Raw genomic sequence first — 18,492 nt, forward strand, 5'->3', positions numbered from 1 at the left:
TTTTTCAAACATAGGCGTAATGAAGTAATATAAAAGGATTCCTAACACAAACTTTAGAGTAGAACCATCATAATGCTAATATTGTACAACAACCACAAGGTGGAACTACAGACCTGAATTCCTTCCATTCGTTAGATGTCCAACTAGCAATGACAAGAACTGTAAACACATGATGGAAGAAATTTGAGTTGGGAGAAAAATGTAGGATTCAATTTAAAAAGTTCTAATATGATGTGTAACTAACAATTCTATACTACATTTGGGGGAAATGGTCAGTGAAATAAAATACCCTTTTGATCTGGCAGCCTTTGTCCTCTAGCTATGTTTTAAGCTTATACATTAATCCAGGATCCCCCACCCCCCACAAAAAGAAATATTTTCAGGCCACAGAATCTGTTAGTTAAAAAAAAAAATTCCAGGATTCAAATCAAGAGGCAAAGTAGTGAGTCTTCATGAGTACAAATGCGACCTGAGAATTTGAAGCTTCTGAATGTTAACTGATGAGCTCCACCCTTTCCATTCTACATTAGAAAAATTGCTTTCTTTTTAATAAAAAAACATTGTCTCTCATGGAATCTCATCAAGTTCTTGAAGAACCAGAAAGGGCAAAACAGAGGAAGTAAGGGAGAGGAAATAAGAGTAAGAGAGAGGGTAAGAAGAAGGAGAAGAGAGGAGGAGTGGGGGAAAGAGAGGGGAAGAAGAAAAGAGGAAGTAGAGGAGGGCGGTTGAGAAGAAGGAAGGAGTAGGGTTGTTGCAAAAGAAGACGGAGGTACGGGGTGGCAAGAAAGTGACTGCAACTGTGTTTTCTATATTGGTAAGAAGATAATGATAAATGTTAATAGTTAATAGATAAATGTTAATAGTATTTACAAGAATGTATATTTGTGAATGTACTTGAAAGGCAAAAAAAAAAACTTTATATGAAAAAAAAAGTTATTGAAGAACCCCAACATTGAGCAGAACAGAGTTTTACAAACCCTACATTAAGCTACTTTACACTAAATCCACATGAGTCCAAAATATTGCAGAGGACTAACTTCATCCAAATCCTACTTCACATACCTAGAAATAAAACTTTTAAATAAATATTTGATTTTTAAATAAATACTCATTTTATTCTTTATTTCTTTGAAATTATGTTTCTTTGTGGAACAAAAAAGCTTTCATGTGGAATAGTCACGATTTAAGTGCTTTATCCTCTGCATATTACTCCTAAATAAGAGTATAGTCCAAATTCTCCAGGGTAGCAAAAGTTAGCACCTCTTTACTAGATATGTATAAGTAGACACTGAACACTATCCGTTGTGGAGGTTTCCTGGTTATAATTTACAATAGAACTTTTGTTTAGAATTTCATTATGAGCAAAAATTAAATGTATGTGTTTTAGAAATTGCTCTGCCCACATCTAAGCTCTTATAAAAATTGTTTATTGCTAGATGGTACCTGGCATTACTTTTATTCCAACAGTGTTTGTTTCCTTTCTTATTACCGTCTTCATTCATAACTTCCTAGAATACAAAAAGGCTTTTTGTTGTTGTTAAGTGTAATACTTGCAGTTTATGTTTAACTATTTATTCAAGATCTAAATTTAGTTTTCTATAATTAGTAGCAATGGTGACATCTGCAGGAGGCCCAGAAAACTCAAGATGGTAGTCATGACTATGCTACTAAAGCCCTGCCTCTTTATAAAGCTTGTAAACTCGGTACACATAGAAGAGGTGTAGGATGCTTCTGTCATCTTGACTTTTTTTTACTTCCTCTGTGGATGCTACTGATTAATGAAGATTACAACTCCTGTTTTCTGAGGGGAAGGACTCTCACTTCTTTCACATACTAATCTACTCGCTCTGTTTCTTTTTCTTTATTTTAGTCCTTTTGGTGATATTAAGTTGGGGTGGTGGTGGGAGTGGGATAAATAGCTTGACTGTTGCTATGACAATGTGTGTGGGATTCAAGTTCTTGAAATACAAATCAGTATTCATCAAGAGATCTACTACTACTACTGTTTATGGCTGTCATGGATTTCTTTGTACATACATCACTCATTCTTATTGCATAGCAGCCCTGAGAGATGACTCAAGCCAGCTTTCTTGAGCATTGTGTGAGATGGGATTGAACCTGGTTTTCCCTAATTCCAATCTGAATACCTCCAGGCTTTTCTGCCAACCCTACCCTACACCAGTTTGACAAAACAACGATCCCTGAGGAAATTAACACTGGGCCTTCTTGCCAGAACTTAACAAGACTTATTAAACCTTTATTATTTGAATGGAAGCTCCTGTCAAATATGGGGAATCCCTTGAGTTTTATATTGTTCCTGACAGGTTTGTATTTTTAAATGTGTGTTTTATTATCACTCCTCCTGAATTATAGTTAAGGAAAAATCATAGTTGACCTTCATTTCAAGGCACCATCCCTTTTCCAAAGCTGTGCAGTTAGGACAAAACAGTGGTCCAGCTTGTTTGGTTCTTTTCTTCCAAATCTGTAAAATAAATAATTAAAATATCTACCTACCTATCTATAAAAATGTTGACAAGAAGTAGGAAGAAACAAGAGATCTAAATGATGAGACGTTGCTGCTGAAAATGTCCCCTAAAAGATAACAATAGATATACATGGCATCTCAGAGAGGCAGTGTAATTCAAAGTGTAATTCAATGGTTGTAACTACACTGTACAAGGTCCACTAAATTTAGGACCTGCTGTTATGCAAACACATGCAGAGTTGCTTTGCATATCCATAAAGCCATTCTAACATTTATGTAATTTAGATTAGGCACCATAGCAATAGATTATATCCGTATAAACATATAGAAGCAAAGAGAACTTTAATATTTCTACGTATTACACAATCTGCATCTTGTGATTATGTTAGGATGACACTTTCTGAATTTGCTAAAGTTAATCCTTAAGCAAACTCCCTAGAATTTCCTAATTTGAAAACTTAAGTTTATTAATGAAAAAAAATGTGATATATTATATTTTGTTAACTGGTCTCCTTGAGATATAGGCCCTAATATGTTCTAAAAAGCTGAGATGTTCTGAAAGGGATTCTGTTTAAGATTGGTACTCATGTCTTTGTCAAAACATAATCTATCTAAGCAAGCTAAAATGAAATGGGACTATACCTGTGAAGGTTGCTTAAAAGCAGACAAGTATGTAGTGGCAGTACCATCAGTTACCAGCATTCCAGCAGAAGCAGAAATCCAGTGCTCCTTTGCAGCTACGGTATTTCTTTTCTCCAGTTTACTCTCCAGTCTCTTTCCAATGATTGTTCTAGCCTGGGTACCTCACCATGCTCCTTAAATGCCAGCTGTTTTGTTCCAAATCCCATTTTATTCTTTATCAAGTCTAAGCTGCTAGCAGCAAGACATACATTTTGATGCCTTGTCATATGGTTTGCAAGCACTTCTTGGAAAGGCGTTGGATCAAAAGGAAAAGCCAAGGCAACACCAAACCATTTTGACCTTAACTGCTGATTAATTCTCATCCGACTCTGGAAGATTGTAGAATTCCAATCTTGTCAGATTTTTCAGACAGCTACTACTTGGGGAAAAGTTCGACCCAATTTGTTTTTGTAAGCTTTTTTATATTCTCAAGAAAGTACTAACTTCCCTGTTGGGGCTTTTCATCCAACTCTAGGACTATCTTAAAATAATGTTGTCAACAAGTATGTTTCTAGTGTTATTTTCTCTCAAAATAAAGTGGGCATAAATTTTGGCTGCAAAGCAAGATGACACAAGGATGAAATACGTGTTGTGATGTCATAACATAAACACTGGGATTCCTGAAATGCATCCTCAGATCAGATACTAATAAATACGTGACATAATCTGCATTGTGCAATCACAATCCCGAACATCTCCCTGCATATAGAAGTGGAGGATCTGATAAGTATGCAGAGTGTTTTGTGTTTCATAGAATACAAAGACTCTTTGTTGATTGGCCTGTTGATACCAACTACATTTGTGAAAGGTAAAAAAAAATCATTAAAAAAACAAACTTTCTGAAATTGTATTAATATTAATTAGTATGTGTGAATATGCAGGAGTTGAATAAGCTTAATAGGAGCTCCTTTCCTTAGAATACCAGGAAAACTAGCTCTGGTAACTGATAAAGGAAAACTTCCTTAACTTTTAAGAGAAAATATACATGCAAGAAAAAAAGAACAGGGAGAGCAAGAGAAGTTGGAATTATGCTGATAAAAATAGCTTGAATCCAATTTGAGAAATATCCAGAAACAGCCCTCACCCCACTCATAAAAAAACCACACCTCAATTAAATGGCAAGTATCCTAGATTCCTTATGATCTCAGAGATGAACTATAGACCATGTTAGTAGTCATATAACATGATTAATCAGTTTGTACCATCTTTCTCCTTTTGGTAACATATTTCTGCTTTTGGAAGATGTGTGAATATGCAGAAGACAATTGTAATGCCATGATTTTTTGCATTTTAAATTTTATATATACACCCCACTTCCAAGCTTATACAAATCCAATACCAGTTTGGAAGATTACAAACCAATGTTTTTCAACCTTGGCAATTCTAAGATGTGTGGACTTCCTAGAGTTGCCAAGGTTAAGAAATGCTGTTACAAACCAACATGTATATCTTTCCTTTAAAAAGGAATCCTGCACTAATAGGCACAGTTCTTACGAATGTTAAGAGATTATCTAGATAGAAATTAGGTCTAATATTATATGTCACCTGCAGTGTATTCCACAAAATAAAACTCGTTTTTACAGAAAGCAATATGGTTGACTGCCATGGCAAAGGAGAATGCACAATGAGATATAGTACCTCATAAAAAAGCAGCACAGTCTTTATGCAGTGTTGTACATAATTTAATTTGTAGTTCTGTATATAAACTTTTACTGTATTGCACACTATTGTAACAAACTAATTATTTTCAAAAAAATCAGTAAATACTTAAAGGATTTTAAAAATAAGGGTTTTAATGCAGCTGACAAAAAAAGAGAAGCAATTTACTTAATGAGATACATTTTTTTATGTTGAAAATGAGAGTTACATACAGCTAGAGTACAGTTAAAAGATACCATACAGTCCAACACTTAATTCCTCAAATTGTGTAAAATTAACAAGTCTCTACTGTCAAATATACAGTATTTCATATGATGGAAAAGGTTTTTTTGTTTTTGAAATTAGACAGAGGCATCTTTATCTTCTTGTGGCTTTTGTATATTTAAAATGATAGGAACATTTAGCACAATGCTAAATGTGTACTTCAACACAGTCTTCTTGCTGCCCTCCAGATGTGTTGGACAGAAATCCCCTTATTTTTTCAGCATGTCCAGTGCTGGCAGGGAGTGATTGTTGACATATCTGGAAGACAGCATGCTGGAAAATGTGTTTTCATGCACTGTGAATAGCAACTTCCTTATATTTTGCCCAACCCCTTTCTATTCAATCTATTACTCCCTTATTATGATTTATGTTTACTGTTTATTTCTGACAACGTAAAATATTTAAACAAGCATAAATCAAAAGAATGAAAAAGGTGTTTCCAAATTGTCCATCTAAAGTTGAAAACTTAGGCATGCTAGAATCCATTCCATGGACAATCCAGAATGAAGCCTCATATTTACATATACTTAAAAATTACCCAATTAAACTACTGGCTAAAATTCATACCAGAATTTTTAAAAAAAACGATCTGCAGTGTTTATTAAAATCCATGAACAAATTAATGAATTTATTGGATACAGTTAGCATACAACATCATGTCCTCTGTCTAGATGAAATACAAAAAAAACTAACCTTTTTCATACAAATAATTATTTAATTTATTAATGTGACAATATATTACATAAAATTTGCTACTGCAGATTTTCATATGCTTGTCTTGCACATAGACAGACAGTAGTGGACAAAGATGGCAAACAACTAACAATGATTAGCAAAACTGCCTGACAACTTAAAGATGTGCAGAAGATTGTATGATTCATCTTATTCTAGAGTGAAAAATGTCTACAGAGGTTTTCATTAAAGGAGTGTCACAGAGATTAAAAGGAAATAATGCCAATTATCTTATATGTATTGGCATAGTAGAAAATCCATTGATTACCTAGCAATTTAGATCAATTGGATAGAATAACCCTTCATTCTTGTAGACGTGTAAATTGAACATAAAACATGAGTCTAAGTGTACTGATGTGCCATCTTAAGATAGGCCCTCTTGGGATAAATCAGAAAGTAAGTGCCTAACTAAAAACTGCATGGATAAATTTAAAAGCACAAGGACATATGTTGAGCTACTGATCATTAAACACTGAAACAGAAGTCTGAAAAAGTGCTGGAAGCAAGCACATGGCAGCAATATCCATACAGGTCAGTAGATGAGATTATATGAAACTTAATTCAACCCAATCAATTCTTTGTGCAACCATAAATTTCATTTCATCAAAAGAAAATATGTTAGAAATGAAGACACCACATCACAGATGGTGGCAGTTTCAAACGTTGTCTCTTTTCTATATGAATGAAGTGCTGCTGATAGAAACCATGATTGGAGCAGCATTCCATCCTTGAATTTACTAATATAGTATACCAGAATAAAAACTTGGCATTTGTTTCTTTTATTTTTCACAGCTAACAGAAATACCAGGTTTATCTAGCAACTTATCAATATTTTAATACTAAATTTTCAATTTGCTAAACCATTTATTCTCATAGCTAAAGAGATAAAAAAGATGCTTCCCCCCCTTCAATAAAAAAAGGGTTGAAATGTGAAATACTTCAGGAGCCCCACTGACATTACTAAAAATCAGTCCTAGTCTCTTAACAATACTGACCAAATCTTTTACAAGTTCCAGGCTTTCAGGTGTTTAAAACCTATTTAAATAGTCAATTCTTTAGATGCAAGTTACTAAACATGATTAAATATGGTCCAAAGCCCAGACTGGATAGAATTGTTCCTGCTTACTGAGACTGTGCTACTTATGACACAGTATGCTTTAGCATATTAACTGTCTAGGAAAATAACACAAACTATGAGGCAGGGAGAAGAACTGCCAGCAATGTAAAAAACCAAGGCACAGGGCTAGCTACTGTACCCTACACAAATTTTCCAATTTTGAAAATAGGTTTGGTCAGTCTCCAGGAAGAGATCCTTAAGTCAATTAGCATATGCTCATATGGCAATAAATATTACTTTCAAAATGCTATTGAAGTTGGCTAGGTTTAGATTGTGTTACCAAAGTAAACAAAGAAAAAAAACACCACTAAAAGAAACCCCTATGAACTGTAGCCTCACGCACAAAGATGGACACAGAAGGATTGGCCAGCACAAACTAGAAGCAACATTTATCTCCCACTTCAGTCTAACTTGTATTTAGCCCGAACGCCTTCAGTTTCATTCATACACATACATTATTCAAAATAAAATGGAGCATTCTCGAGAAAAAGGCTACTTCATTTTTAAAAAGTGGGTCAGAGAAAAGAGGAGAAATTAACAATACACAGAAAACAAAGGAAACAATAGAAACCAAAAGGTAAATAGGAAAAGTGGTCTATATTCTGTGTAACAGCACAAACCGTGCTTGCTTAATTGTGCCTAGTTATAAGGGTTGGTGCAACCTGCACACATGGAAGATGGCAATAAAGACCTCAGTCAGCTTTGTGGAATGAAGTAACTAGGTAATTGTTTTGACATATGATGGTCTCAGCTCCACTTCATGAGTTAACAGAGTGCAAAGACCCCAATATGAGCCCTGATGTCCTCTTATCCTCCAACAAGTACTAAAAATCAGCAAATTCTTTTGCACATTTCTCTGTTAGAGAAACACGGATATCTTCTTCTTCATAATCATCAAAGTTGCTGGTATCTCCTGGGCCTCGACATTTTGGTATGAATGGAGCTTCTACCTGTACAATAAAAAAAGCATGAACAATTGTTAATTGCTAATCTGAAAGAATTAAACACTAAGACTGTGGGAACTAAAATAAAATAAACAAAGCCTTCAAAAACAATCATTACAAGGACTATTTGATAAAATGAAAATACCGCAAAGAACAAATAGAAATACATTGTGTCACCCAATGTGTGAATAAGGAGCTACATAGATCAGGAAACTGCCAAAATAACAAAATTAATGTAGCAAAATCGAGTCAAAATGTAGTACAGAAAACTAGAAAAAAACAAGGTCCAAAAGACTGAAAGAACTGAAGGGACATTTATCAGACACCCCTCCCCAATCCTTCAAGAATGCATATATAGAAGAAATAGGGTGGGAATTAAAGGACAGTGGAATACACTGAAAAGGTGGAATAATTGAACATTGCATAAAGTCTTGAAAATTCAAGAAGCAAACGAAACAAAAATACATGGCCAAGAAGGATAAAGAATGCAGAATTTCTTGGATCATTTGAAAAATAATTTGTAGCATCTCCACAAATGCTCAAGTCATATGATCTGTTATAATCAATCATTGTTTATTGGTTGTACTGTTGATATGCTGCATTCTTACACATTATTTACAGCTGTGTTATACACAAAAAGTGATTTTTGTGAGTCTAAAATGGCCAATGGCAAAGACTGTTTTGTGTGTGTGTGTGGGGGGGGGGGAGAACATTTTTCGATATATTCCAGGCATTAATTTAAGAAAGCTGAACACATTTAGTTTACTCATGTAAGACAATTACTACTAGAAACTAGGTATTTTTATGAATGCACAGGATTACTACAGAAATATAAAACCTCGCAGACATAAACACCAACTCATCAAACTTGCATCTGCACAAAATGGATCCTGATAATAAGATAAATAAGAGAAGCTAATTTAAATGTTGCCATATATGGTTTTGCCCTCCATGCAACCTATGGTTTACTATAGGTGTGCCCAATTGTTGACTCTAGGAGTTCACCAAAGTTGCCAAATATTGTTACTGAACTAAATTCAAAGTAAATGAAATTTTGTTCGTTCTAATCCTGCTTATTTGGGGATTGTGGCTCTCTATGCCTCATTCAAAGGCTAGGACTGCCCTGTGGTTAAAAAAGAAGAAAGTAAATGTGTATGCTTGGTCTAGTGTTAAGGCTTAGCTATATAGTCAAATTCTCTTATAGTACATTTCCAAAAAATAAAAAAGCCAATTGTATAAACCATATTTTGACATTGGGTTTTCAAAGGTAATGCCAATTCATTTTTAAAAAAATGCATTTATTTGAAGGTTATAGGCATAAACACATTTCTGAAATATTTTAATATATTGTATGTATGTATGTATGTATGTATGTGTGTGTGTGTGTTACAATCCCTGGTATGCTCAAATATGGGAGGGAAGTCACTACTCCCCCTTTCTGTCTATCGGCTCACTGCAGGAGACCATCCAGGCAGAAAACCATATTTTTAATGTTGCTTTTTTATATTTGTGCTGATAAATAAATAAAGGGAGACTAGTATAGATCTATTTCAAGCTATCTAGCTGATGAGAGCTAAATAGCTTGAAATACATCTATACTAGTCTCCCTTTATTTGTTTATCAGCACAAATACAACACACACACACACACACACACACACACTAATGATTTGTGATAGAAGACTAATGAAATACATTCTGATATTCAATAGAGCAGTGGTAGTCAACCTGATCCCTACTGCCAACTAGTGGGCGTTCCAGCTTTCATGGTGGGCGGTAGGGGTTTGCTGTAACTCTGCTTTATAAATTTTATAAAGTAAAGTTACTTCCCTACTTTATAAATCACCATTACTGTGGAACCGGTGGGCGGTTAGAAAATTTTACTACTAACAGAGATACAAAAGTGGGCAGTAGGTATAAGAAGGTTGACTACCCCTGCAGTAGAGAATACAAATAATAGAAAATCTCCCTTGAAACAAACAGAATTTAGAGTAGAGATAACAATGTTTCCATTCTTTGATGAAAGTTATATTTAAGAATTTTCCCTTCAAAATAAAATAAAACACCAAGTGTTAATTGTAGCCTGTCCTGAAATAATTAATACGTTATTTATTACAATTATGCTGTACTGTCACACTGCATAGCTCTGTAAGTAGCTTATTTTTACAAATTATTATGTTTCAGATTTGGCTTTTAAATAATGTTTTTGTAAAACAGCAAGCCTATGAACCTTGAAACTATCATACGACTACTAGAAATGCTTACTGTACAAAAGATCAAGAAATATAATTTCTTAAGATAAATTTAAGAAGAATTGTAAGTTAAGAAAGTTAAAGATTCCCAAAATATTTTAGAGAAAGAATGATAATTTTTCTCACAGAAAATACTAGTAAATATTTCACCATTGCTGGGATTTGATCAGAAGTTCCTCAACAAGACAGACGGGGAGGGGGAGGTGTGGGCTCTGAATAGCCTCACATGAACTCTGTCTGACAAACCAATGCCAAGATCCTTTTGGATCAGAACCTCCCTGTGGGGGTGTGTGAGAAGAAGGTGCATCGTCTCATCAGACCCAGAGGGAGTGCAACAGGTCCCTTGTAGGTTGGAGATTTGCCCTCTGAATCGGCATCGGGAGAGGCAGCATAGCAACATGGCTGCATAAGAAGCTAGCTTCTGGCCAAAGCATCTGAGCAGGAGCGTGTAGGAAATGGGATGAAAAGCCTGGTAAGAAGATTTAATTAACCAACAAACATAAATCAGAATTTTGAAGAGTTAAAGAAGAGTATAAATAATATTGATGGACAGATGGGGATTTTGGCAGAAAGAAAAAAAGGAGGAAAAGGGAGGGTTAAATCACAAGCCCCAAAAGAACTACTTGCTTTAAACAACTTGGAGACAGAAAGGAGAAAGCAGAGAAGTGACAAACCCATACAAACACAAGCTTTGGATTTGGATTTGAAAAGAGTGTGTCTTTAAAAAAGATTAGGAGGGTGAAATGGAAGCTAAAAACATACCAAGGAGATTTGCTTCATTAGAGTTTCTTCTAACTAACATATCTTAAGCAACTCTAATTAATGAGAGGTGGAATGTAACAAGAGGGAAAAATCAAGAAAAAAGCACTATTTTCTCACTTATAACCTAATCTGGTCGGTGCAATGAATAAAATGTGAAACCTTGAGCAGGAAGTTTTAATTAACCAATTGTCATAAATCAGAATTTGGAAAAAGCAGAAGGCGAAGAGAAACATACCAAGGAGACTTGCTGTGTTTGAGTTTGTTCTAATTAATATATTTTAAGCAACTCTAACCAACAAGAGGTAGAAAGTAACAAGGGAAAAAATAAAATAAAATCAAAAGCTGGGAAAATACAAAGTTTTTTGCTGGAGGGAGAGCAAAAGGATCAAGATAGATCCCTCTCCTCTTCCTCTCCACATTAGCTGAATTAGCTAAATTTAAGGTGGACCAGAACTCTGAAATAAGAACTGCATAACTAACTGTAATTTTGGGACTGGACATTATGGAAATGTGGAAATTTGAAGAACTACATGAAATTACAAAATAATATGCATAAATCGTTAAAATCAAGTCTAAATAGAATTTTGAAGTTAGATATTGAGGAAGTGAAGGAAGAAGAGGGGGGATAATGAAGTGGTAGAAATGGTGGAAAATAAAAAACAGACAAAAACTTTATTGGGTTTGACAGTGGCATAGGGAAAATTGAAAAGGGGGGATGTGTCCCAACAAAAAGAAATAAAAAGCAGACAAAAGATCTCACTGAGTTTGACAGTGGCTTGGGGAAAATTGAAGAGGGTGGACATGTCAAAACAAAGAAAAGGAGAAGACAGAAATAGAAATGTGGGACAAATGACTTACTAGGAAAAAATCAGATAATTAGAAATTGTTATATGGGAAATATAAAGCTGAGATATGTGGTTTACTCTTATATATGATAATTAAACTGAGTTGATAACTGATTAAATATGATAATGGAAAGATAATTAAAGGTTAAAATATATAGAATATGGACAAATATGAAATTGTTATGTGGAGTATACAAAGTAGAGTTATGTGATTCACTTTTATACTTAATAATTAAACTGAATTGTTAATTGATTGAATATGACAATGGAAGGACAATTAAGTATAGGTTAAAATATATGAAATATGGACACATATAGTACTCTTAAGATGATGAACAAAGTGAAGTATGTACCGCTTGTTATTCTACATAGTAGATTAATGGAATTGTAATGAAAATTGAATAGTAAGGATTGTTATTTAAAGACAATTAAGGGTAAGCTAAGTCAAGATATGGAAAAATGGAGGGGGGAACATGAAATATACTTATAATGGAAAATTATTGAGATTATAAAGACAGAACTACAAACTTGGGGCATGTAATGATGTATAACTATACAAATATAATGATGAGAATAGCTGGGAATTGTAACCAGGTCTACATCTTGGCCAAAAATAGGCTGGGGTGTGTGTGCGTGTGTATAAAAATATGATTACTATATATGTATACTTTTTTTTCTTTCAAAAAAGGAGGATATATGTTAAAATAAAAGATGTATATTGAAATGGAAAGTATAAATACCATCAACGTAAAATGGAGCTCGCTCAGAGGTTGAAATACACCAAGTAAATTAGATGAAGAGCGCGGAATAGAGGAGAGAGATAGAGAAGAAGAGAGGGATAGGAGGGAGGTCAGGGAGGGAGAAGAGGAGGAGAGAAAGAAGGAGTGGAAAGGGGAGATAGGAGAAGGAGATAGGAAGGGGAAATAGAGAAGAGAAGGATGACAGAGGGAAGAAAGGAGGTAGGGAGGAGGAGGAGAGGGAGAAGAAAGTGATGGATAGGGTATAAATATGGTGTATGGACAGCAGAAGAGCCAATAATCGTTTTGGGGGTTGATGGTAAGATGAATCAATGTAAACATTTAACATCTTAATTTTCCAATTAAGAGAGGAAGGAATGAAACTCTTCTGTTTTCGAATAGTCAAGATCGATTGATTCAGGAACTTGCTGATTCTAATCTTATGATTCTAAGGCCCAAAATATTTTGGAAATATCCTGTGTTTTAAGGTAAAAGCAGATATAGCAACTTTAAATAAAAAAGGACAGAGAAAATTTTATTTTCTGTCACTAAATTCCTTTTAAAGAAACACAAACTTACCTTTCTCTGGTAAATGGCAATCCAATCTGTAGTGGCAAACCATTTGTGGTTTTTAATGTCATTTACTCCATTCTTGAGATTTCCATACCGCTTGGTCAAATCTACCTGGAGTAAATTTCTTAATAGATCCTTAAGATCTGAACTGAAATGCGATGGGAAACGTACCTACAAAATATATCCAATACATTTACTGTAGCAATATATATGCTGTTCTTTGAAAAAGATGACAGATGAGTTAGGGATGTATGGTGTAAAGCCAAATGCCAATATTGGATAGTTTTATACTACTGAATATTTCCATTCATAGAGATAAAGGCTATCAAAATTAAAACAGATCCATGTTTTCTTTCAAAGATTTTGTGTAGTCCTCGAGTTACAACAGTTCATTTAGTGACCAATCGAAGTTACAACGACATTGAAAAAAAGTGACTGACCATTTTTCACATGGTCACATGGTCAAAATTCAGATGTTTGGCAACTGGTTCATATTTATGATGGTTGCTGTGTCCTGGGGTCATGTGATCAGCTTTCGCGACTTTCTGATAAGCAAAGTCAATGTGGAATCCAGATTCACTTAGCAACCACGTTACTAACTTCATAAATGCAATGATTCACTTACCTGTAGCAAGAAGAATCATAAAATGGAGCAAAACTGACTTAACAAATGTTTCACTTAGGAACATAAATTTTGAGCTCAACTGGGGTCATAACTCAAGGACTATCTGTACATGGATTTCCTAAGCTTTCCAATTGCTCCATGGGCAATTTCTGAGCACCAGATAGGACAGAGTGGGGTTTTTTTAGAGGTCTGCTATTCCAGATATTTGTGTAGTGTTCTATCAAAGCTGATTTGTTGAAGGGAGGGAGGGCAGCGAAAGAACTTTAATAGATTGATATTTTATTTTCCCAGATATTTAGTTTTGTTACTGCTCCACCCCCTGAATAAGCCCTATTTTGTGGGGGATTCTGGAGGAAGAATTATTCCACTTGGATTTTTTTTTTTTTGCTTGTAAATATTCTATTTTTTATCAGAAGAAACCCAGAGAGACTGCTAATATGAAATAATAGTTATCTTTACATCATTTACTATGTGCTTTGCCCTCAGCATGATTTCATGTAAAGAATCATGTTATACCTTAGTCCAGTGATGGCGAACCTTTTTTGGCTCACGTGCCACAAGTGGGGGGAGCACAGGGAGGTCGTGTGCAGGCGTGCCGCACCCATAATGCAATGCGTGACACACACACCCAGTGCGCATGTGCGCACAACGCGCGACCCCCCCATTTTTACATGGTTTTTTCGCCCTCCCCAGGCTCCAGGGGCTTTATAGGAGCCTGGGGAGGGCGAAAAGCCTGTGAACACTTAAAACCACCCTCCGAGCAACCCGGAAGTCACTTCCGGTTTGCTCAGAGGGTGGTTTTAAGCGCTCCTAAGGCTTCGGGGAAGCCTCCGGACGGTCCCTGAAGCCTTCGGAACGCTTAAAACGACCCTCCGAGCAACCGAGAAGTCACTTCTGGTTTGCTCGGAGAGTGGTTTTAAGCATTCCGAAGGCTTCAGGGACGGTTCCTGAAGCCTCCGGGGGGGGGGAGGCTCTTTTCGCCCTCCCCAGGCTCCTATAAAGCCTCTGGAGCCTGGGGAAGGCGAAAAATAGCTTTTAAAAAGGTGAACTCAGCTGGTCAGCTTGCGCATGCGCGCTGGCCAGCTGACAAGGCAGCGCCTCGCGTGCCCTGACAAATGGCTCTGCGTGCCACATGTGGCACGCGTGCCATAGGTTCGCCATCACTGCCTTAGTCCCTTTTATTCACAGAAAAGCTAAATCACCCACAGGAGTTCCTTTTTGTGTCACATAATATTTATACACAATATAAACACATTAGGAACTCAGTCACAAAAGGAATGTAGTTAAAGAGAACACTACATACATAATTATAATCTATTCCTAACACCAACAAATAATTATTAGAAAAATTAAGACAGAACTTAATTCCAAATGAAACCTAATCTAGGGTGCTGGTGGTGAAATGGTATAGGTAATACAACTGTATTCTGAAAGAAACACAAGACAAATCAATTACAATAAGTGAAAGTTTAGAAACTGGAGAAAATTTCGAACATGAGAAGGAAAAAGGAAGGAAATGTCAGAAATCAAGAACATAGACAAGCCACAAACAATCACACTCTCACTGACATACTGCATCTTTTCAAATGTTTTAAGCAAATCTAGCCACTGAAGTTAATATGACTCTTTTTTTGCTTTGTTTTGTTTTCCAGGCTCACAGGGGGAAAAAAATCAGGTTAATTTAAGGAATAGCATAGAAGCGCTACTACAGTCACTCTTGTGTGAGTCAGAAGTTCTTCTTCCCCATCATTCGAAAATAATGTATTGTCCTTGTCCAAACTATCCAACAGCAAAAAGCAGGTGCATCAAAATATGAGACACAATGTTCCTTCCCTAACATTATATGAATGGAAAGGCAGCAAATTGAAGGATCAGCAGACTGGTAGTGTCACTTCATCGCTCTCCCTCTCCCTGGCCTGGCTTTTTCCATTTATGGAAAAATCAAAAGCATACTAATGCTCTGTGTGCGTGCGTGCCTGTGTGTGTGTGTGTGTGTGATCAGACTATCTGTTTTTATGTAGCTTTATGATCTGGACACTTCAGAGGGAATCTCATTTTGCTCTCTGAGTCACACATTTTTCTTAAGCCACTGAATCTGGCCTTGAGCTTGGTCAAATCCAATACGTACTCCTTCACAAAAAAGATGGTAAATTCTTCATCATGACATCATCTATATGACTGAAAAAGGAGTTATTTTTTCCAGCAAGGGTCACATGTGCCGCACACCTATTTTATATATCACCCATATTTTGCTTCACTAAATAAACAGTGAAAAATAATTATCATCTCAAATTATTTTAGAATAGAAAAATATAACATTCAAAAAGTCGAATACTCTGCTGTATTCTTTCATTGAATCCGTAGATATTCCAAAGCAAATACACATCATAGTTTGGACAATGATGTGTCTGTATGTATAAATATATAATTTTCTTCTTCAGCTCCTATCTATGGCAAACAGATTTCTGATCCAGATTATATAATTTATTCTAATATATATTTTACTTATATTATATAATATCTAATATATATATTAATATTATATCTTTTTCAGCTTACTGTGGCATCTTCCCATACTTTACCCAAGAATTTAAAATAACATGACGGGTGATGATATTGTTTAGCACCTCAGTGAACATAATCTGTTCTTTATCTTCCACTGAAAATGTAGGAACTTTGGGCAAATCCGTAGTCACATGAATACTGTAAATGTGGCCAGTAATTGTAATTCTGCACTCTCCACATCAGCCTTTCTCAATCTTGGCAATGTTAAGATGTGTGGACTTCACCTCCCAGAATTCCCTAGCCATCATTACTGGTTGGGGAATTGATGTCCACACATCTTAAAAGTTCTGGAAGTTGAGAAATAGTGCTTTACATGTCAAATTCATATAGTGGAGGACAATCTATGTCCCTGAAGCTTTGCTGCGTCTTCCAAGTCATTTCCAAATGAATACATGTAAACTAATAGTTTTTAGTGCCTGCCTTTTCTTTACTTTTAAATAATGTATCTGAATATGACTGAACTCTTAAAATTAGTTTTCACTAGAGATTATTTCTGACTAAATCTTGGAATATAATATTAACATACTTTGTGTCATCTATTTCCTTATCTGGTATTTTCACTTCAATTACATTTTTTTGCTAAATCTGTGAACTATTTATAGAGTGGCCCATTTTAAATTACTGTGTAGCATTTTGTGAGCTAACAGACACATTATGAGAAGCTAAAATCATAAGACTATGTCTGGTTTACTTTGGCCATGTCATGTATGAAAATTCATTGGAGAAGGCAATGATGCTAGGAATGGATAGTGGAATAAGAAAGGTCAAGGAAAGAACATGCTGGCTTGAGAACATCAAATCTAATACCAAATTGAACATCCAACAATAAGGAGAAGCTGTGCATGGAGGGTAGCATGGACAGCCTTTGTCTATAAACTCGCCAAGATTTGGACATTACTAAATTGTTCAAACAACAAAATTATGTGAGCTAGATTAGGACAATCTTAAATTTGCATATTTTCATTTCCTTCTATCCTTGTCAGCTTCACAGATAAACACACTTTCTGATTCTTATTTTCTTTTAAATAGAGAGCAAGACAAAGAGACACATAGATCTATACAGAGCAAAGACATAGCCAGTGACACAGAAAGGATGAAATTGTAAAATTATCTCCGCCACTTGCTTTCAGGTGACTGAATGTAACAATTTAATTGACAATTATTCCTGGCCCTTTTAAATCCTACTCTTTAGAGCTATTTAAAGATGATTCAAAAAGTGCTAAAATATATGGATAGTCAACAAGTAAGCAAAGTCAGTTAATTAAGGACAATTTGAATTAAGGGACAAATTAAAGGATAACTTTGAATTTTAAGAGAGGGAAAATGTCCAATTTTGTTCTTATTAACAATTATATAAATAGGGTAGCATTAATGTTGTGTGTGCTATTCTCATGAAAATGCTTACCTTTCCAGAAACAATTTTTTCATAAATCTGGATTGGTTGATCTGCAAAGAATGGAGGATATCCAGCTGCCATTTCATAAATTAACACTCCTAAGGCCCACCAATCCACTGCTTTATTGTAGCCCTGATGAAAAATATTGTAATTAGGTCTAATGATAATACCTCATCTAACTTTTAGCATTAAATAATTACATACACATATATAAGAATATAAGTGCTTCATATTTAGATAGCATACACATAATTTTAAAAGTTTTATTCTCATAATATTCAATAACTAGATGTATGAGGACATCCAGAACAAAATAAATGAGTAATATATATATACATACATATATACATACATATATACTTACACACACAAACACATTTCACAATTATATTACAAAAAGCAAATGGAAGAGACTCCAAAACAGCAAAGAAAATCAAAAGTTGTTTCTACAGTAACGTTTGTTTCTAAATTATACCGCTAGTTTACTTACAGGTAAGTTTTGCAGTTTCACTGGTGAAGTATAAGTCAAGAACTACCTATATAGAAATTGACCCTCATGCTTCAAAGACTCATAAAAGCACTTTATTATATATTGCTAAAGTCATCTCAAGTAAAGACTCTTTACCATTTCCTGAAATTAAATGTGTTAAGACTTTAAGATGGCATGTTATAGAATACCAAGCAATATTTTGGCTTGAAGAATTTGACTAAATTATTAGAGTCTACATGAGAAACTATCTGTCAGCCCTCAGGCTGCCATCCAGGGGGACCCTGTCCATCACCATGTCCACCATGCAACGCTGCCACGTTGATGTTGCCTCTCTGATGTCGATTGAGCCTGTAGCTGCATGTGGTT

The 18,492-nt window shown here is 35.2% G+C and overlaps 1 protein-coding gene across 3 annotated transcripts in view; it reads right to left on the minus strand.

Annotated features, from left to right (window-relative positions):
* Positions 1 to 4,938: 4,938 nt before the first annotated feature.
* PRKACB (protein kinase cAMP-activated catalytic subunit beta) overlaps positions 4,939 to 18,492 on the minus strand; it is a 77,361-nt gene continuing 63,807 nt past the window's right edge. For all 3 annotated transcript variants that reach the window (XM_081946889.1, XM_081946888.1, XM_081946890.1), the window contains exons 8-10: positions 17,646 to 17,768; positions 13,057 to 13,221; positions 4,939 to 7,888 (exon numbers count right to left, since the gene is read on the minus strand). In XM_081946889.1, the coding sequence (XP_081803015.1) occupies positions 7,763 to 7,888; positions 13,057 to 13,221; positions 17,646 to 17,768 (414 nt within the window). In that variant the 3' untranslated portion in view covers positions 4,939 to 7,762. The remainder of the gene's footprint in view (positions 7,889 to 13,056; positions 13,222 to 17,645; positions 17,769 to 18,492) is intronic.

The sequence above is a fragment of the Natrix helvetica genome, assembly GCF_964273705.1.
Source record: "Natrix helvetica genome assembly, chromosome: 3".
Taxonomy (NCBI): Eukaryota; Metazoa; Chordata; class Lepidosauria; order Squamata; family Natricidae; genus Natrix; species Natrix helvetica.